Genomic DNA, 21675 nt, shown 5'->3' with positions numbered 1-21675 from the left:
CATTTTCACCATTTTGGTATGAAAATAATTACAGCTTTAGTATGAGTTTAGGGCAGAGCAGCCTGGTGTACAAAGCATCCCGCGGTACCATCTGATAACGGATTCTAACCCGGAGATAACTAACTACTACCATCAAAATAATCCATGACTAATTACTTTATGTAAAAGCATAACAAAATTTACTAAAAATACGTCTTTCAGTTGCCCTGCTTTCTAAGCTGACATTCCATGTCCATGCATACACTAATTCACTATCATCACTGCCCGAACAACATGTACTGAAATTGGCTTATGCATCTACATCTTTCAACGGGTTGTGGGTCTTGAGAAGGCCAACAGTGAAGAGGGTGAGCACAGTAGGTTAAATTTTGTTGAGAGAAAATCAAGAAAAAAGAATCTTCGTTGCATTTCTCTTTCTCTACATCTTTTTACAATTTACTTGGACTAATTATTCTTTTACTTTGGTTAGGAACTTGTACATCTGTGTAAAAATAATTGTGAGTTCTTATAATTTGGATTTTAGAAAATCTCCAATTCATTTAGTAGTTGATTTTTCTTCTATCTCCTTGTAATAACCAAAAAAAGTATAGAAGTCTCTGAAAACAAGTGAGCTTCGACGATTCATTTAGTCTTCTTCCGTGTGGGCCACAAGTTGTGGCGTTAGTCATAGTGTCCACACCTCGTTCACTTGGGACAAAACTATGCAAGGATTATTCTTTGAACCGTGTTGGCCCCATTCTCTCAATTTCTCATCTTCTTCCTTTAATAATAATTAACTCATATTTAGTCTCTGTGCTTTCCTTCTTTCTTCTTATTACCACTTAAAACTGCAACTTTGAAGAGGAAAATTCTCAAAACTCTTTTGGTGAGAACTCAGGAGAAGCATATTCCTCTTTCACAAGTAAGTGTTACACGCCTCTGCTCAATTTCCTTAGCAATCCCTTTTTCATGAACAATCTGGTCTTCTATTCTCGTTAGCTCAGCTTATCATTGGAAAATTTGACTCTATATCAAAACTAGAATGGAACATAACTCTTTCAGACATTAAAATTACTCAATTATTAGGTGATTTTAGTATGGAACAGTAACCATCGATTGGTTCACGGACTAGTTATGTGGTAAATAATAGTATATGGGTTGTTATGTGATCACTCATAGTAATTCAAAGATTGTTATGCAGGAATTGGATGCCAAAACCAAGAATTAGTTGGTACGAAATTTGTGTCATGCGAAATTCTTTAGTTTAACAAAAAACTTTTTAAAAAAATTATTAAGGGTTCTTACTATATCCTTCATTACTAAAACTAGGCTGCTTCCTTTAAGGGTAATCTTAGTACTATCATCATTTTAGGTTCTTTTATCCAGATAGTGCTAATACATGTATTTTTGTTCCATCTAAAATCTGACATAATATTACTAGATCCGGGGTGTATATTATTACTGTAAAACAGAAATGGAACCAAAAGTTGTATTACTAGTTCGATGCTAGGACTATATTATTTTACAAGGTAAACCAAACAAGGCGTAAGTGTGTGTCAATATAATATCAAGAGATATCACAATCCTGGACAAACTTAGATTTTCCTTTTGTAGGAGGTAACACTTAATTGCAGAAGACTTTTCATGTTTATTTTATGAAAATGGCTATGTGAATCCATCAGTATTATCCTCGAGTCCTTCCACATCCTCACCCCTCAGCAATTTGTTCTTTTGGTTATATCAGGTGAGCCCATTTCATTGTGCTGCATTTCAGAAATTTGAAGCAGAAGAAATGGTGGATGCAGTGGTCACTGTATTCTTGGAGAAACTTCTCAATGTTCTCACTGAGGAAAGCAGGTTTCTAAGTCAATACAGACAACAGTTCGATAAACTGAAGAACGAACTGCTATTCATGCAAAGCTTTCTCAAAGATGCAGAGAGGCTCAAGAGGAAACACATTACCCTTAAAGCGGTCATGGCCTGTTTGCGAGACTTAATCTTTGAAGCTGAAGAGATACTGGAGGACTGCCAGAATCAATCTGCAGATAGTGATGGAACTACTAGATTCTCTATGCGCTTCCATCCCAAAAGGCTATTTCTTCGCCATCAAACTGGGAAGCGTCTTGCTGAAATCAATGACAAGATCACGGAAATAAAGCAAAACGTTTCGACATATCTTGGAGTGCCACTTATGAAAGAAGGAAGTATGGAGGCACACGATAATCTAATGACAAGATGGACTTCTTCCCTTTATGATCACACTCAGGTAGTTGGTTTGGAAGGTGACACGGAGAAGATAAAGAATTGGCTATTTGAAGCAAGTGATGGTTTACTTGCCATTGCATTTGTGGGTATGGGTGGGCTCGGAAAAACCACTCTTGCTCAGAAAGTTTTTAATGAAAGAAGTGTGGAGGAACACTTTGAGAGGAGAATTTGGGTGTCTGTTTCTCAAACATTTACTGAGGAACAAGTCATGAGAAGCATATTGAGGAGTTTAGGAGATGCATGCGTTGGTGACGACCAGTGTGAATTGTTAAGAAAAATAAACCAGTACCTTTTAGGAAAGAGGTTTTTGATTGTTATGGATGATGTTTGGAGCTTGGACAATGCTTGGTGGCAGAAAATCTATGCTGGACTACCAAAAGGAAATGGGAGCAGTGTTATTGTAACTACGAGAAACGAGTCAGTCGCTCGCAAGATGGGGGTCGTAGAAGCAAGGACACATTGGCCAAAATTCCTCAATGAGGAGTACAGTTGGTTACTGTTCCGGAAGATTGCATTTGCAGCAACTGCAGGTGAATGCAATTTTCCTGAGTTGGAGAATGTGGGAAAGGAGATCGTGGAAAAATGTAAGGGCCTTCCATTAGCCATCAAAGCAGTAGGAGGAGTGATGCTTTGTAAACCACCTTATTATCATGAATGGAGGCGTATTGCGAATCATTTCCGCGATGAATTGAAAGAAAATGATGACTCGGTGATGGCTTCATTACAGTTGAGCTATGATGAACTCCCTCCGTACTTGAAATCCTGTTTCCTCTGTTTTTCACTCTTTCCCGAGGATTGTGTCATACCAAAAGACCAGCTGATCCGTTGGTGGATTGGAGAAAGTTTCATTCCTCTGAGAAGTGGTAGGTTATCGACGGAAGTTGGAGAAGATTGTTTCTCACAACTATCCAATCGATGTTTGATAGAAGTTGTTGATAAGGCTTACAATGGTGTGATCCATACATGCAAAATGCATGATATGGTTCGTGATTTGGTGATCAAGATTGCAGACGATGATTCATTTTCCACCCCATCTGATGCAAATTGTCGGCATTTGGGTATTAAGAGTGAGATGAGCGGGAAGCAACTACTGAGCAATCGAAAATTACGAGCACTGTTGACAACTACCAAGGGTGGTGAAGTAAACAAAATCCCTGCTGACACTGCCAAGAAGTTCTGCAATAGTCGACACCTCCAGGTACTGGATATCTCAAAATCAATTTTCAATGTGCCTCTTTCGAGTTTGCTGGAAGGCATTGGATCTGCCAAACAGCTAACTTATCTCAGTTTAAGCAATACACATCCATTGATTGGAGTTCCAGCTTCCATATCCAAGCTTGAAAAATTACAAATTTTGGACTTCAGCTATTGCCAAAATATGAAAATGCTCCCTTCGTGCGTTTTGACATTTGAGGAACTAGCTGTTTTAGATGTGAACAACTGTGGGTCACTTGAGTACCTGCCAAAAGGATTAAGCAGGCTTTCCAATCTTCAAGTACTGCTTGGATTTAAGCCTGCAAAATTAAGTCAGCCAGGAGGTTGTCGTATTGCTGAACTCAGAAGCCTGACTCGATTGAGAACTCTCAGTTTAAGACTAACTCAGGATGAGGAGATTGGAGATGATGAAGGGAATGCGCTGGTAGATCTCCAAGAACTTCAATTTTTAACGATAAGTTGCTTTGACAGTCAAGATGATGGACTAGTCAAAAAACTTGGTAAACTTTATCCTCCTCGACAACTCCACGAGCTGATTCTCAAATTCTATCCAGGTAAAATAAGTCCTGAATGGCTTAATCCCAAATCTATCCCCGTGTTGCGGTATATGTCAATCATTTCGGGTGATATGAAAGAAATGCACGAGAATTTCTGGGGCGATTGCAATACTGCTTGGAAAATTGAGGGATTAATGTTGGAAGCTTTATCTGATTTGAGATTGGAATGGTCAGCAGTGAATCGAGTGATGCCTTCGTTAAGAATACTCAAGGCTAGCTGGTGCCCTGAGTTGGAGTCGTTTCCAATTGAAAATGCAGGGTTTAGAGGGGGTTCATGGAAGAAGGAAGAACATAGGGGCTGAAAAGAGACGCTCAACAATTACATCATGTTATCTTAGTTTTCTTCGTTTCATTCTTTTGTGTATCCTAATAAGTATAAATATGTTTTGTTCATGATTTTTTTCTGCGAGGACTGATCATTATTATTCTCATAGAAGTGACATTTACCGCTTAGATCTTGTTCACTCTCTTCTGGCCCATAAGTTTAGGAAAGTATATAATAATATAATTGTCTTAATTTCCCAGATATTAGGCACCAAATTTTCATGTCTGAAAGCTCAGCCACAATTTTTGATATTTAAATGGAGCGACATGGACAGTTAGCATTTTCAAAAAGTCCAGGCAAAAAGAGTACAACACATTTGACTCCAGAAATGAATTTGGATGGAGTGATTGGTACATTTTCCAAATCTTAATTTACTTGCAGAGCATAAAAGATTACGTGGACAACGCCCAATAAAAGATGAAATGGGAATTAATTCAAGCATCTGGCTAAGCCCATAAGGAAAAGACGCTATAAATCTTGAAGCGATAATTGATAACAAACTATGTAAAGGTTAACTTTATTTTCATGACTTTGGACATGAAAAGTTATAGTAGCTGTACAATTTATCCTACCATATGCTTCCAGGGAAGTCAGGAAGTCAATGGAGTAGTTGTCCGATGTTTCAATCACACGAAAAGGTGATGTAAGAAGATAGAGATATTGGCACAAGACATAATCCTCTACTCTTAAGATCTAGCACTGCTTCTTGTCCCTTCACGTCTATGCTCGAATCCTGCCACACCAAACACCAAAAGAATATATGCATTAAACCAAGTATCCAATTTAACTCTACAGTTCCTGTAGATTTTAAGTTTTATGTATGGCATGTAAAACATATTTATACAATTAGGTCATTTAACAATGTATTATAGGTATGGGCGTAATTAAACATTAATTGGGTACTTGATAAATTAATTGAATTTTTCATAATAGATTAAACTATACTGATAGAGAAAAAATATACTACACTGCCGGTGTATGTAACTTTAAGGGGTGGTTTGGTATGAGGGATAATTATGAATAGTCCCGGGATAAAAATTTAGGTGCCGTTTGGCCATAAATACCAAAAACAAATTCATTTTTTTTAAAATTTTTTTGGAGTTGGAGTTGTGTTTGGCCATAGTTTTTGAAATTGTAGTTTTTGGTGAAATGTAGTTGTAAAAAAATGAAAAAAGTGATTTTTTTTTTAAAAACAAGTTTTTTGATTTTTTGGTATTCCGGAAGTTGTATTCGGAATATTTATGGCCAAACGCCCAAAAGTGAAAAAAGTGAAAAAAAATTCCAGAAAAAAGTGAATAATTTTTATGGCCAAACCGCACCTTAGTATCAGCTTATCCTTTGTTTGGTTACTAATCTTGGGATAACTTATACCTGCTAGATGGTGTAATAACAATCCCAGGATTAATTATCCTGGGATAAAACAATGAAATTTACACATTACTTTGAAAAAGTATGCAACTAAAATCATCACTATAATAAACACATTAGATATTATTGAAGACGAATCAATGATTAAGTGGTAAGAATTGGCTGTTTCGTTGAGTTATTTCCAGATCTTTTCTTCACATAGCAAGACTTATAGGCTAAGGTGGAGGGTATATTTATAAACAAATAATTTCTTCTTAAAAATTATGCAATAAATGTTATTTTTTATACAACATACCTAACAGTCAATAAGAAATACTATCAGGAGAACAAATCCCAGTATAACTAATCTCAGCATAACTTATCCCGTCATAACTTGTTTTCAAACCAAACACCCCCCTTAAATATTTGCCAAACAACTCTAGCAAAATTCAGGCAAAAGTAAAGAGACCCATCTAGTCTAGCAACACAGGCGCATACTTGTATAAAAAAACGGAAGAAAGGGTGGTTTTTAGATCCATCCCATCTGAGAATTAATGGATATTGCAAAAACTTGTTCATTTTGTTGGAAAAACTCAACGAGAGAATGAACGATAATTGATCACATTGATTTAAAATAGAGAGTACACTAAACTAAAAGGAAATTAAATATTCAACTGTTATTTTAAATATCCCTAAACTAAATATTCTACCATTAATGTAGATTTTAAACTAGAACGGAAGTAATTAGATGTTAGCCATATTATATACATAGTTATTGTAAAGAGCTTTATAAAATACAAGGTCACACAAACGAAATTTACAGGATAGCCTCTTGTAGGATTTGTAATACTGAAGATAAGACTGGTAGGTGCTACGATATATCTGATGTACCAATTTTTTACTCTAACGACTATGTATATAACTTAAACTCAAGTGATGGATATATAATAAATCTAAATACAAACTATTAGACACATTTTCTCACTTACCTTTAAGTTTATCTGATGAAGCTTCCCTTGAGAGGACTTCGTATAAGGCGTGCTTAATGTCTGCATTATAACATCAACAAAAGAGTAATTAAAAGGCTAAAAGTAACGCGATGTAAATTTTAACCTCTAATTAGCAGGGAACGATTTATATGATTTTTTTTTTAATTTTTAAAAAAGGACTTCAAAATAAATTGAAGAGAGGAAATTAAGCAGAATGAGTGCGTGCTTTGTTACCAGTATCTGGTCCTGAAGGAACTGAATATAGCCTATGGCTTCTGTTAATACTGATGCAGTATCAGTCTGCATATGTTTCCCATTGTTGGAGAAAAGAAAGAAAGAAAGAAAGAGTTAGCATGGTACAAACATTAAAATAGTACAAGTGCACTGTCCTTCTGCTAGTCTCTCATTTTAGTGGATTCTGCGTATAGGTACATACCTTGCCGAAAGGTGCCACTAATCTGTGAAGAGCTGAAATCCTGTCTCCAAGTTTTTCCTTTCGAACCTACTTGAAAACAACATATAAATTGTCTATATTGCTGAAAATATAATTAAAGTAAATAATTGTATATGCTTTCTAACAACTTAATTAAGTTTTTAGATGAGATTGTTACACACTTCAATATGATCTAATAGATATGGCGCGTGACATAATTAAATAAATAAAGTGCATTTTCTAAAAAACTAAGCTTTCAAATGAGATGATCAGATGATCACACACTTTGACATATAACCTTGATTAAAAGATTTGGATTGTCATGCGGGAACTTTATATATTTCATTTTTTTTTTTTCACCTTAAGCATTGGACTTGAAGATTGTGATGTGACTCGAGGCTTCTTTGTTGCTTCTTGACATGGGGATTCTTCAGCAGAATAATTACATCTCTTTGCTTTTGAAGAAACTCCAATGTTATTCCTAACATTGGATGTGATCTGTTGAAAGCAAAATAAGTCAATGAACGTAAATTAGCAGCAAATTGCTGGAGAAATTGAAAAAGTTAAAAAATTAAGCAAGAATTAAGATCCCTACTTTGTTCGTGCTATTTGATGGACTATGGGTTAATTCTTGCAATCCAGCAGCAAAGCCCGAAGACATCCTGTCTGTAGAGAAATGGCCAAAGATATTACTACCATGACCACTACTATTCTTGAAAGTTAGGCCATTAAATGCTAACTTCAACCCCTGGAAATTTGAATGTTCCATATAACTCGAGATATAACTCGAATTAGTTACAGCAGTATGCGCAGCTTTTCCGGGAAATCCAAAGCTAGTTTTAGCATTGTTCATGTACGAGTCTTCGGACAGAAGATTCTCATTCAGATCAAAAGCATGTTGTTGTTCGTGTCCGAAGCAACTTTCTTTGAACAAGCTGTTACTCAAACCATTCATATCTTTCATCTTGTCGAAGTAATCGTTGTTGTTTTTGTAATCCAGCTGATCGTTGGATAATTGTTGGCCATCATGGAACATTATTGAGGTGTTCGTTAATGGAAATGTGTCAATATTACTTCTTTTCCACTGCTCTTCTGATGAGATGTTATTCTGGATCCTCTTCATGTGTCCCAGCCTGTAGTAATATTCTTCCTCCCTGTCGTATTACAGATAGAATATATAGATTACCTCACAGAGTTACTGTGCATATACACCACATAAACCCTAATATTCAAGTTAATCAATTTTTACCAATTCAACTACTACAGATAAATTAAGTGAAGTCTTTGATTGATTAACTAATCATATTTCACACTGAAGCCTATAATTACAATGAAGAAATATTTGAAAATAGAAACAAAACACAATAAAAGACTAGCAAGCATTTGTGTTCAGATTTCTACTTCTTCTTGTACATAAGAAAAACTGGAGATAGAAAGATGAAGAAAGAAAAAATGCTTAGCAAGTGATATATACTATTTGGACCCTAAATAATAAATTAATTAATAAACCAAATTTAGAACTGATAAAACTTGCGAACGTAACGATCGACTATATCATATATACGGTCGGTGCCTCTATTGCTTCTTGAGTTTTCATTTCGAATGAAAGTAGTACTATGACAACTTACGAGGTCATGCTTGAGTTCCAATCATGAATAGTTGAAACTCCATTGAAGAAGGGATACCCAGCAACCTGTTGGTGTTGGATCAGTTGATGATAATGATAAAGATTTGCAGAATCCATGGCCGCAATCTAAAATTATACGATTCAGATATCAACCAAAAAAAGGTGAATATGGCTAGGTTTAGTTCTTTCTGAAGGCTGCACTATCTCCCATGTGTATATTTGCACTTTGCTATGACCACTAACGCATGGTCGGTTTAGTTAGGAACACAGCCAGATTGAGGGGAATTAATTGACATATATTGCAGAAGAAAGACTGAGACTAAAACAATAGAAGAGAATGTGCACTGAGATCAGTGTGTGCCCCTACTCCAATTCATTTTTCAAGGTCCATGTAGTACTTGCTACTACTTTCCTAGCAGGTTATTCAATGATGACACCCTCTGAAAAACATGTGGTATTTGAAGTTTAGAACCTACGCAAGCCCACTTTTATATATATGGTGGAGAGTGATGTAAATATGATGTACATACATAGTCCATTTATTTATGTTGACTCTACTATAGTATATAATTTACATATCCCTTATTCAAAATTTAAATTTCAATATCCTAGCTAGGTCCTCCTATTTACCTTCGTAACTAAGTTACTGCACTCAAGACATATTAATTAAGGAAGATGTCCCTTTTCTTTTTCATTCTTTTTCCCTGAGGAAGAGTCTGATAACAATATTTGTGTTTGAAGTCTTGAAAGCTAACAGGAGTTGCTTAGTAAATGGATTTTCGGCCTAACTCAAGTACTTTAGTAGATAGCTCAGCATGTACCATGTCAAGAAAATGAATTATGGGTCTAACTCAATTCAAAGGAAGTGATGGTTGCCCAATATCATTTACTTTGTTTATGATGTTGCGCCTAGTTGAACCAGCACTGATCAAGTCGGATTCCCCCATATTTTGCATATAGATGGCAGATGTCTCTGATTACACAAGCAGATTGAGTCATATTTTGATTCTCTAGTTGCTTTATTCAAAACTAATGCATCCCTTTTCCATCCACTTGTTAGTTGTGCTAGTACGATAACGCTTAAAAACAGCTAAGTCTAATGCAAACTTTCAGTTTTTTTTTTTTTTCAAATGTTATTTATGGCAAAACAACAGTATGATCATGGATGTAAAGTTCAGTTGTGAAAGGCTGGAGAACTACTTAATTATAGCCAAGATTGAGCTTGTTTTTCACGTGTAGGCAATGCTTCTTAATTGTAAATACAGGGCTATATATGTGTTAAAATTTGAACTTGTTGAATTTTCTTTTAACTTTTTGCGGAAGTGTTCTGCCGACCTAAAAGTTTGTTTCAAGTTACACGAACATATGTATCAAACCATTTTGATGGCATGATTCCTTGTGTAAACACATGTTTAATTGATAACAGGTTACAAAATTGCTACAAGCTCTCAAATAGTTGACGAATCTGAAAAAAATTGGTGGAGATTTGAATTTTTTGACAAATCCTCCATAATCCATTCATTAAAATTGGGGATGGTTAAATCAACAGAAAGTTGATACACACAAGCCACGCTGGGAAAAGAAGAGCAATATCATAATTCATAATTATCATACTATTGATTTGGCGGTTAGCATTACTTAAGTCTATTCTTTCTTCAGGATATGAAACAGACATTAACAATGGATGTGCCCCTTGAATTTTAAATGAAATCTATCTACCAGAGGGGTGGAAAAAGAATTGATTTAACAGTATCAATGATAGTCCACCAATCTACCCATAGTTATATGTATAGCAAGGAAACTGATGCATTAATTTTTAGGAAAAAGTAGGGTATTATTCAAGGCGTGTTAACATAAAGGGCCAGTGTCCAAAATCAACCCCACCAAGGCAAACGTCAGGTGAAAAAGTTATAAGGAATAATCAATTACCAAATATGAAATAATGGTCCATTTTTGTCCTCTACATTTTGTCCTCTTCTCAATTGGCTTCACTGCTGAAAAACCGCCTCTACTTTCCAAGTATTTTAAAAGAAAAAAAAGGTGTATATACTAATAATGGAAAAACACAAACCAAACACAATAAAGGGGACAGAATTATCGATTGAAATAGCCGGGATATTTTGCTGAAAATTCTAGTATAGACAGAACTACATAGAGCCAAGAAACATGTTCATGATTTAGTCGATGAAGTTCATAATGTTTAGCCCCAAAAAATTGCTGAAAATTCTAGCGGAAATACATAATTTACATGCTCCAATATATAGGATCCAGAGAAAATATTCCTGCGATATATGCTAAATAGAATATATGCTTAAGCATCCAATCATATGAGGCATTGGAAATATACCAAGAATCTTTTGTACTTTTTATCTTTTCCGAAAGGTTTATTCTTTGCAAAATAAGAAAAAGAAATCCCAGTAATCTAGATAGTCTGTTCCCTCGGGGTAGAAGACAAGAAATGGAATCCTAGTTGGACGCACTATGGTAGGGTCCGATTATTTAAATACAAAAATGTAATATATTCAACAATCATTGGAGTGCTTGAATAATGCAAGTGTAGCTAGCTGTTCACAATGCTAGAGCTTGTCACCCACGTCTACTAGCAAATATTTCAGAGCTCGTGTCTTTCATTTTCAGTTTCTTCTGATCAAAGAATATAATGTCCTCAATTTCTAACTTATAAGTAATTTTTTCCTTTAAGAAAGTAATTAGATGTTCGAGGCAGTGGAACTGACTTGAATGTTTTAGTAAGACATTCACTGTTTATTAGCTGATTACTTGTTATAAATATTAATTATGGAATTATACTCACCCAGTGGCTGTAGTTTAGTGGTGAGAATTCCACGTTGTGGCCGTGGAGACCTGGGCTCGAATCCCAGCAGCCACAATTTTTTTTTCAGTTAGTCCCTTTTTCACTATTTATTTATTAGAAATTAAATCCTCATAATAGTTTTTTTTTTTTTTGGGTTAATAAATCCTCATACTCGGTTATGTTACCAGCATGGTAATTACTAATTACTAACTACGTCTAGCTGAAAATGGAGATTTTGACATGAAATTTACCTTCTAATTATTTTTTAAGTCGAGTGTCACGGAAACAATTACTACCATTTTTTCACCTTTTTCCTTTTAAAAAAGGATTCTAATCCAATGTTTATTAATTATATTACATTATGTCAAACTTGTTGAAACTGATACTCCAATAATCAACGCGTTATAGCAATGGCAACTATTTAACCTGTGCGAAGGGCCATTGACTTTTCTAGAAGAAATATAGGAATTATAAAAGTATTACTCCCAACGGCTCAAAGATGTTTAATTTCATCAACAACAACAACCCAGTGAAATCCCACATCGTGGGGTCTGGGGAGGGTAGAGTGTACGCAGACCTTACTCCTACCAAGGTAGGACGGCTGTTCCGAAAGACCCTCGGCTCAATAAAAGCATAAAAAGAAGTCAGATAAGGTTAAGAGATTCAAATAAGAGAATCAAAGCGATATGGAAATGAAATAATGCAAGCGACACAGATAACACAGGATAATCAAAGCACAGGAAATAACAGATAATAGCAGAAATCGGAGCAGATAACACAGGATAATCAAAGCACAAGAAATAACAAATAATAACAGAAATCGGAGCACAAGAAATTATATTGCAATAATGCGACTACTAATAAGAACGGATAACGAGACTATCTACTAGCCTTCTACCTTAATTTGGGTCCTTCAAACCCTCCTATCTAAGGTCATGTCCTCGGTAAGCTGTAGTTGCGCCATGTCGTGTCTAATTACCTCTCCCCAATACTTCTTCGGCCTACCCCTACCTCGTCTGAAACCATCCATGGCCAATCTCTCACACCTCCGCACTGGGGCATCTGTGTCTCTCCTCTTCACATGCCCAAACCATCTCAATCTCGCTTCTCGCATCTTGTCTTCCACCGAGGCCACCCCTACCTTATCCCGAATATCCTCATTCCTAATCCTGTCACTCCTGGTGTGGCCACACATCCATCTCAACATTCTCATCTCGGCAACTTTCATCTTTTGAACGTGAGAGATCTTAACTGACCAACACTCCGCCCCATACAACATAGTCGGTCTAACCACCACTTTGTAGAACTTGCCCTTAAGTTTTGGTGGCACCTTCTTGTCACATAGCACTCCGGAAGCAAGCCTCCATTTCATCCACCCTGCCCCAATACGATGTGTGACATCATCGTCAATCTCCCCACTGCCTTGCACAATAGACCCAAGTTACTTGAAACTACTTTTCTTCTGGATGGCCTGGGTACCAAGCCTTACTTCCAAGTCAGCCTCCTGAGGTGTTTCACTGAACTTACACTCCAAGTACTCTGTCTTGGTCCTACTCAGCTTAAACCCTTTAGACTCCAGAGTATGTCTCCAACACTCCAGCTTAGCGTTAACTCCGCTACGAGTCTCGTCAATCAGGACTATGTCGATTGCGAAAAGCAGACACCATGGCACCTCACCTTGAATTTGCCGTGTCAATCCATCCATCACCAAGGCAAATAAAAACGGACTAAGAGCTGATCCTTGATGCAACCCCATCACAACTGGAAAGTGCTCTGAGTCTCCTCTTACTGTCCTCACCCTGGTTTTGGCTCCCTCATACATGTCCTTGATCACCCTAATGTACGCCACAGGTACACTTTTAGCCTCCAAGCATTTCCATAGGATCTGTCTTGGAACTTTGTCATAAGCCTATTTTAGGTCGATGAATACCATGTGTAAGTCCCTCTTCCTCTCCCTATACTGCTCCACCAACCTTCTCATAAGATGAATACCATGTGTAAGCCTTTTCTCATGTTTAATTTCATCTTTATTATTTTAAAACTAGTGAACTTCCGCGCTTCATGCGGTTATAAAAAAATCTAATTATATTTATCAAATGATCGTTCTAATATGTAAATAATTTTAAAAAAAAAATCAAAATGGGTTGTATATAGCTATCTTCTAATGTTATGAATTATTGCAATACGAATCTCCACATTTGCATTAGTTAATTAATGATAATAAACTACAACTCTAATTTTAAATCTAGCGCTAAGCTAATACAAGAATTCCAAACAAATATAAAAGTTCCTATAATGGTTATTAGTGCATACAGAAGTGAAGGAAAAAAGAACTGCTATATACCAGAACTATTAGTGCAATCCTAGAAGAAATCGAACTCAAAGTAGCAACAAAGAGAATAAATATAGTTTAATTTCGAAACAGATTTAGTTTAAGCATCACGTCCTCAAGAGGAAGATTTATATTAGTACGAAACGTGAAACGTTTTTTTTTTTTTTTTTTTTAAGTTTTTTAATAGTTACTGTGGCAGCTACCTTATATAAATTAAATAACCAAATTAAAATCATGTAAAGGTGGAATGCATTTCCTTTTCAATCTGCGGAATGGATAGTCCCATTCTGCATCCAAAACCAAAAATACTAAGCCAAGTTCTATAAAAATACTACTCCGCTATTCTGATAGAATTCACAAATATACATAGAAGCTTCATGGGAGAAGATGCAAAATATAAACCAATTGAGGAACTTCTGGCCAAACACAAATTACTTTTCACAACCTTATGTCGGAAACTTGACATCCGATCCTTGTCAAGTCTATAAAGGCTCCTAGCTTCTATAGGTAAGTCCATGGAATTGAGAGTTATCAAGCATCAATTTTTAGCAACCAGTTTGGGCTGGGCATCTGCGACTTGCTTACCTTTGCGAAAGCGGTGTCCAATTATGACTTGGGTTTTTTACAACCTGTAAAAGATGCCAACATATCGAGAACAACATAGAATTGCTTTCCAGAATAAATCTAATTAAACTATTAAAAGGAGCAAATCAGGGCACATATTGGGAGAAGTTGAAGAAATGACCTTGAATAATATCAATCTAAACCACACCTCTTCTCGGGTATATTCTCGCTCCATGTCACATTTAAAAGTCGTCAAGAAAGTTAGAATTCTGATTTTGAAATGACAACGGAACTAATACAAGAAGAGTTGCTAAGCAGAGGAAAGATACCTTCCTATATATCCTGGTATATTGTAAAGTACGGAGTGCTTCCTTATAAAATCCACAACGGTATGGTAGAACGCCATAATACCTCAATTCCCTAGGATCTGTTTGCAAGAGGATAAGACATTCACATGCTGCCAAGAGAATAATGATCATAACAATTAACACTTAAATACAGACCAGACAAATTGTAGAGCTCTAACAATAAGTAAACTTAGAAATAAGAAGCCTCTCGGATAATGTCATAAGACTAGAATGTTAAAACTTCAAACTGAATTGATATAACCAGACCGGAAAGCATTTTATATCACTCTGAAAGATGAGTAAAAAGGTTTGGCATTTCAGTAACCACATAAGCAGAATCTGTGAAATGAAACTATGGTTCTGTATTTGCCGCTAAATAAATCGATTAAATGAAATTATTCCTTCTGATCTTGGCCATCAGGATCCTTGAATATTTTATTTTGTATTGAGTCTTTCTTATAAAGCACTTTACTAAACTGACAGTGAAGGTTTCAGCGATGAATCTATGTTGATCTATATTGCAAGAAGAAAGCTAACACAGTATTTAGTATTTACTACTATTGATTTGGGAAAATGGGCGGTTGATTTGGATCACAAGCATGCATCTCTTTAGAAGTAATAGAATAATCATTCAGTTAATTCTGCCACCCCACACATTATTACATAGGTAATCTTCCAAGTAAGTCCTGTGTTTGGTTAAATTTGTGCCTACAGTTTGATCTGCTATACGTTTTTTTAGGTCTTCTTTAAAGCTAATTTTGTTTCCGGTTGGATTTCAGAGATATGTTCAATGGTAAAGCCAATGCCAAAATACTAAGTTAACAGATGTTGTATAGAAAGACCGTTGTAAAAAGTGCTGGAGAAGAAGAGAAAATCCACCGCAGGCGAACTACATGTGCAGCTGGGAAAGCAAAAACAGAGAATAAATTGATAATCCCCTTTTTCAGTTTAGAAGAAGAGCACGTCTCCCTTGAAGCAAAACAAAATTAAAGAGAAGTGCATACATAACATAACATAAAAGGTAGAAGACGTGGGTTATGCTGAAGCAAAGAACAGAACTTACCGACAGTTGTTACAGCCGGAGAGACAACATATAGCAGAAAAGTTCGCAGGAACCACCAAAACATAAGGAAGGAAAGCGAGAAGAGCAGATAAGCAGGACACAAAAAGCTAAATTCTTAAGAAAGAATTCGCTTTACTTTAATCACGTTCTTAATAGGTGACGTCTCATGTTTCTTCAATAATGCTTAGGAAGTGTTTTTTATAGGGTATTTACGAATAAAAAACCCAAAATTCTAAGAAAAAAGATAATTATGAATTCTGATCCGCGCTTCACACGTTAGTGAAATACTTAAATAAATTGTTGAAATAATTTTAAATTTATATACATAAAAAGTGTACAGATAATAGGAAAGGGAAGGGGTGTTTATTTCTGTAAGGGTCGTCGGATGGTGAGGGTTATGCTTATCATTGGATAGTTGCTGTAAGGTTGGTTTTGAGGTGTTGCAATCAAATGTGTTCGTTCGTCCAAAAAATGTTATGCATATAAACCGTCTATAATTGCCTAATTATTGAAAGAACAAATAAGAATATTTTCATTAGAGTTAGTTATGGAATTGAAGATGAGAATAAAAAGATGTGAAATTGAGAACTATTGCACTGCTCCACTAACCTATCCATTAGTTACTTAGCTTCTAGTGAAATCTATTCTAAAGATTAATAAATTTAATGACTCCAACCCCGTTCTCTGAGGGCTTCAGTGACCTTAAAATGAAGTGGTGGAAGAAAGTCTCAAAGGCATGCTGCCTTCTAGTTTTAGGACAGATTATATGTAAAAATACTAAACTATCAAAATATAAGGCAGATTATATGCTGCCTTTGAGACTTTCTCTCACCAATTCATTTTAAGACTCTACTTAATTTTCATCACTTTAAGTAATAATCACTTAGTGTACAGTCTCAGATTAAGTACAATCATTTAGCGTAGGTTAAGAGTACTTAAATTTGCATCGCTTTAACGTAAAACTGATCCGCTGCATGGCAAACTTTCACATGTATTCACAAACTAAATTAGTGTCGTCAAATGTTAGAGTACTGAAGCAACATTAATATGATATAGCGCTGCTCAAATGATAGAAAATATGACTTGATTCGGAAAAAGCCTCAGAATAACACAAATTATATACTTTGCTTCATATACCTGAAATTGCATTGAGGCGATCTTCATAGAGAGAAATAGATCTTTGCGCCGTGCTTAAGAACCAGTCAGAAAACTTTTGGCCTTCCGCTTAAGGTTTTCCCCGCCTAAATAAGTAAAAATAGATACATGAATGGGTGGGGATCAGTAAGGAGTTCAATTTATTCGACAGAAATACAACACATTATTGTATCTGATAATGTGTAGAAAGTGTGAAGGTAAACGGAAAATTGACGGTTTGTAATTATTTTCATCATAAAAGGGGATACACCTTTAATCAATACATCATGTTACTAAAGATCAATGGCAGGGAAACTGTCATTATGGATCTAAAATAACCCAATTAATGCACCAATCTGTGCACAGAAGTGGAAGGAATTGCTGAAATAGGTAATAAAAAGAAACCCTAGGAAAAAACAGTAAAAAGTATGAATAACTGTTCCGATTGCCGCCTTTTGAGGATGTTTTTTTTTTATGGTGGAGTTGTTCGACAATGAGCCTTGCTGCTTTCAGTAATAACGGCTTACGGTATATGTGGGTTGTGAAGAAGGAGTGAAAAGGAAGAGTAAAAGTTAAAGTTCGTGCCTGGCGGGTAGTTCTCTTTTGATCGTAGCTTTTGAGTTTCTTGAATGGGGTTCTTTTTCTAACAGATGTTCCTGAAGGACGAAGGGACGCTTGCCGTATAAGAAGAGAGTTGCGGCCATTTACTACAGACTTTTAGGAGAATCTATATATAATATAAAGTTAGGCGACAATCCTACGTGGCATCTCTTTATGGTTTCCATTGGCATTTTTCTTTTTTTTCTTTTTTTTGGATTTTTTTGTTAATTTTCTTTTCAGTTTTCCCTTTCTTACTCATCCATTTATATGCTGCATTAATAACACATTATTTTCCTTTAACTGTTTCTCAAAAATCTGAAAAGTCACGCCTCTTTTTTCCCCTCAAGTTTTGTGATTTTCCCTTCTTCTAAATTTATTTAGGTATATATTAAAAAAATCCAAAAGACACCTCATTTCATTTAAGATAAGAGATGAAACTGCCCTTATAAAGAGAATTTATTCTAGCACCCACGGTCATTGGTCCCTTACTATCCCTACTGTTACTTTCTCTTCTCATACTCTCTTCCTCTTTATTTCGTAAGTACTATTTTCTTATACAAAAATTCGGCCTTCTTCAAATACTTCATTGGTAATCAGGGTGTTTTTATTCTTCTTCCATAATTTTTCTAAAGCATGTGAACTTTGAATTTTTTGTGTATGTTTGACACCTTTTTCAGTTGAAAAGAGTAAAATTTGTAATTCAATTATTATTGTTCATTGTGGCTTTAAATTTTTCTTATTTTATAATATTCTTTATTGGAACTATTGTGCATTAAAACTGTGTTTGAAGCATTTTTCTGCTTGAATTGTGATGGCCATGTTATGACTTTATGATCATTTTCTTTCTCCTTTGTTGAGTTCACTCATTTTGGTTGTTTTTTTCTTCTTTTCTTTTTGCAGGTTATGAATTTATGGTGTTTCCTTTCTCCTTTTTTTAATTCATTGATTTTGGTTGTGTAGTTGGAACTATTGTGCTCTAAAACTGTGTTTGTATCTTTTTTTTTTTTTTTGCTTGAATTTTGTTGGCCGTGTTATAACTTTATGATCGTTTTCTTTCTCCTTTTTTGATTTCACTGATTTGGGGTTTTTTTTTTTTTTTTGGCAGGTTATTTACGATGTCTCCTTTCTCCTTTTCTTGATTTAATTTATTTTGTTGTGTTTTTTGCAGGTTGATTAGTGTATGTAGTTACTGCATCTGGATTATATGTTATGAGGATATTATTAAGTCTTTTTAATTTGCGTTCTGTAGAGCAATTATGATTTAGAAAACGATTAAAGTCTATCATAAGGAATGACAATTGATACATCGTTACCTTTTAAATAAAATTTTGCTTGATGAAACAAAAAGTCTTCGCCTACAAATTCTATTTCATGCGAAAAAAAATCAATTTTCTTCATACCTAAACAATATATAAGTAAAAAAAAAAATCGAAGGATTTTTACTATGAATTCTGGACAATTTTGTTGCGCCTTGTGGAAAGTTTCTTTTTTTCCTTTTTGTTTATTAAAAGTGTGAGGAGTAGTATAAGAAGGATCTAAAGTATGCAATTATCATGCATCTTCTGATCAAATTTGTTAATTGTATACTTATGTAACAATATTTATATTATATAACTCAAACCTATTTTGTGGTTCTAAAATTAAAAAAGAAGGATCTAAAATTTTGTGGTTCTAAAATTAAAAAGAAAGATCTAAAGTATGTAATTATCAGTCATCTTCTGATAAAATTGGATAATTGTATACTTATGTAACAATATTTGCCGTACCAATATTATGTAACTTAAACCTATTTTGTGGTTCTTATAAAATTGAAATAAAAGAGGGGTTATTGGATAAATTATTAGAAGCAAAAATGTCTTTATATGAAGGGAGTGTTGAAATGGTAAACGAGGCTATTTGAATAAAGAAATGTATTTTTTAGATCTAACGACAAATTAGCAGGAAGGAAAGAAAAAAAATTGATTATTTCAGAAGGGATAACAAATTTAAAGATCAAATAAAAAGAAGAAATAAACAAGAAGAGAAGAGGGAAAAGGAAATCAAGAATCATGTACGGTGAGAGGAAAGAAAAAAAATAAAGAATAAACTAACCCTATAATAGAGGATTGAGATACAAAAATTACTGCTTATAAATATATGTGTATAGAAAATTTACCCTCTAACAAAAGAAAGAAAATAAAATAAATACTAAACGCACACCAAAATATTATTTACTACAATTATAAAAGAAAACGAAAGTTCTCTTTCAGAAATAATAAACAAATATATTTACTATAATATCAAAACTATATGATTCTAAAGTATCTAAAATTAAGCAAACAATGGTATTCTAAATTTAGTAGATTTAAATAATTTTCTTTGTAAATTATATTCTCCTAAAATATGGAGAAAACTAAGAAAAACGATAATAGAAATATAAAATTGAAACTAACTATTTCTTACCTATAGAAATAAATATATATTAATTATAAATGACTATTAAATGATAGAAAGAAAATTTATGAGTATTCGGTAAATAGGTGGAGGCTATGAGTAATTTTTTTAAAATGTTTTCTTTTATTTTTCCCCTTCTATTCAGGGAAATTTGGGTTAGAGCTTCTGAAAAGTGTCACCAAATCTCTTCTAAACACATTTGATAGAATTTTAGAAATATGGACGCGATATCATTACTGTCAATCAACATAGTTTTTCAGAATTTGAAAAACTTGCTTATACAAATGAGGATGCAAGCAACAAATTTTATGTTTTTCTTGCCTAAATTATTGTTAGCATCATATCAATAGAGATGATTTTTATAGATGAGATTAATAGCTCTCATGCTTCTTCTTCTTTCTTCCAGATTAAATTTAACTGAAAAACTACTGCATAAATCCACTGACACTTTTTCAGAAAATAACCGCGCGAAGCGCGTTTAAATTCACTAGTAATAAATAAGATAAAAGAAAAATCAAAAAAGTAGAAAATAGATAAATAGGTTTGCTGATTTTTTTAGAGCGCCACGTCACCGATCCTATGTCCTGCAATTATATATATAATATTCGACTCATGCGGTCATGAAAAATCAAAATATACTTTAATTTTATGTCATACTACCTATAAAGAAAATTAATCTTCACAATTAAACATCTTTTTGATGATTCTACCACTTTTTATAGTTCTTTTAACATCTTATATAAAAAGAATTGTAAATGAAAGAGATTAATTCCGTGATTATTCTCATTGATTGAGTTGGTAAATATACCATAGTTACAATGTCCTATTAGGATACAAACTATACTAACCTAAAATAGAAGATTTACAAAATATTCTTTTACTACATATTTACACTATTTATCACACCCCCGCAGTCGAAACGGGAGGTTTACGAACGCTGAGACTATCCTGAAAATCTTCAAATAAGACCTGTGGCAGTCCTTTAGTGAAAATATCGGCGAGCTGATATCGGGACGGAACATGAAGGACACGGACGTGGCCGCGCGCCACCTTTTCACGAACAAAATGTATATCCATCTCAATGTGCTTGGTGTGCTGATGTTGGACTGGATTTCCTGACAGGTAAATGGCACTGACATTATCACAATAAACTAAAGTAGCCTTAGGGATCGGACAATGTAGTTCCAAGAGGAGGTTACGTATCCAGCATGATTCAGAGACAACATTAGCAACCCCTCTATATTCTGCTTCCGCACTAGAGCGGGAAAGAGTAGGTTGGCGCTTAGATGACCAGGATATCAAATTATCTCCCAAAAACACGCAATAACCCGACGTCGAGCGTTTGGTGTCTGGACATCCCCCCCAATCAGCATCAGTGTATGAAACCAAATCAGTAACTGAAGATGAGTAGAGATGCAAACCATGATCAAGAGTACCCTGAATATACCGAATAATCCGCTTAAGAGCAAACATATGTGTATCTCGTGGAGCATGCATATGAAGAAAAATCTGTTGTACGGCATAAGAAATATTCGGTCTGGTGAAGGTAAGATACTGAAGAGCACCTGCAAGGCTCCGGAAATGAGTGGGATCGTCACACAGATCGCCAGAAGAGGCACTGACCTTCGGTTTAGTGTCAACCGGAGTGGAAGA

At 34.8% G+C, this 21675-nt stretch overlaps 2 protein-coding genes and 1 non-coding gene across 4 annotated transcripts; 2 read left to right on the top strand and 1 right to left on the bottom strand.

Moving 5' to 3' along the window:
* Positions 1–739: 739 nt before the first annotated feature.
* LOC132621971 (disease resistance RPP13-like protein 4) lies at positions 740–4421 on the top strand. Of its 2 annotated transcripts, none has more exons than XM_060336476.1 (2): positions 740–901; positions 1754–4421. In XM_060336476.1, the coding sequence occupies exon 2, from the start codon at positions 1772–1774 to the stop codon at positions 4316–4318; it is 2547 nt and encodes an 848-aa protein (XP_060192459.1). In that variant the 5' UTR covers positions 740–901; positions 1754–1771; the 3' UTR covers positions 4319–4421. The 2 variants fall into 2 exon arrangements, with proteins under 2 accessions (XP_060192459.1, XP_060192457.1); XM_060336474.1 differs by having other exon boundaries at positions 741–901; positions 1724–4421.
* On the bottom strand, positions 4411–9216 carry LOC132621973 (transcription factor bHLH110-like). Its single transcript, XM_060336478.1, has 7 exons — positions 8739–9216; positions 7706–8264; positions 7471–7608; positions 7114–7179; positions 6912–6977; positions 6678–6737; positions 4411–5074 (listed from the first exon to the last, which is right to left on the bottom strand). The coding sequence occupies exons 1-7, from the start codon at positions 8852–8854 to the stop codon at positions 4964–4966; spliced, it is 1116 nt and encodes a 371-aa protein (XP_060192461.1). The 5' UTR covers positions 8855–9216; the 3' UTR covers positions 4411–4963.
* A 2336-nt stretch (positions 9217–11552) lies between these two features.
* TRNAH-GUG (transfer RNA histidin (anticodon GUG)) lies at positions 11553–11624 on the top strand. Its single transcript has one exon. It is a non-coding gene; the product is annotated as a tRNA-His (tRNA).
* The last annotated feature ends 10051 nt before the right edge of the window (positions 11625–21675 follow it).

The sequence above is a fragment of the Lycium barbarum genome, chromosome 12, assembly GCF_019175385.1.
Source record: "Lycium barbarum isolate Lr01 chromosome 12, ASM1917538v2, whole genome shotgun sequence".
NCBI classification, from domain to species: Eukaryota; Viridiplantae; Streptophyta; class Magnoliopsida; order Solanales; family Solanaceae; genus Lycium; species Lycium barbarum.
Note: the sequence above shows the minus strand (reverse complement) of the source record. Positions and strands in the feature narration are given on the sequence as shown.

Excerpts from the sequence above, each read along its gene's own strand:
- LOC132621971 (XM_060336476.1), top strand. The coding sequence starts at position 1,772 with ATGGTGGATGCAGTGGTCACTGTATTCTTGGAGAAACTTCTCAATGTT.
- LOC132621973 (XM_060336478.1), bottom strand. The coding sequence starts at position 8,854 with ATGGATTCTGCAAATCTTTATCATTATCATCAACTGATCCAACACCAA. Across the intron at positions 6,978-7,113 it reads TAGTGGCACCTTTCGGCAAG|ACTGATACTGCATCAGTATT; the intron begins GTATGTACCTAT and ends AAACATATGCAG. Across the intron at positions 6,738-6,911 it reads TCCTTCAGGACCAGATACTG|ACATTAAGCACGCCTTATAC; the intron begins GTAACAAAGCAC and ends GTTATAATGCAG.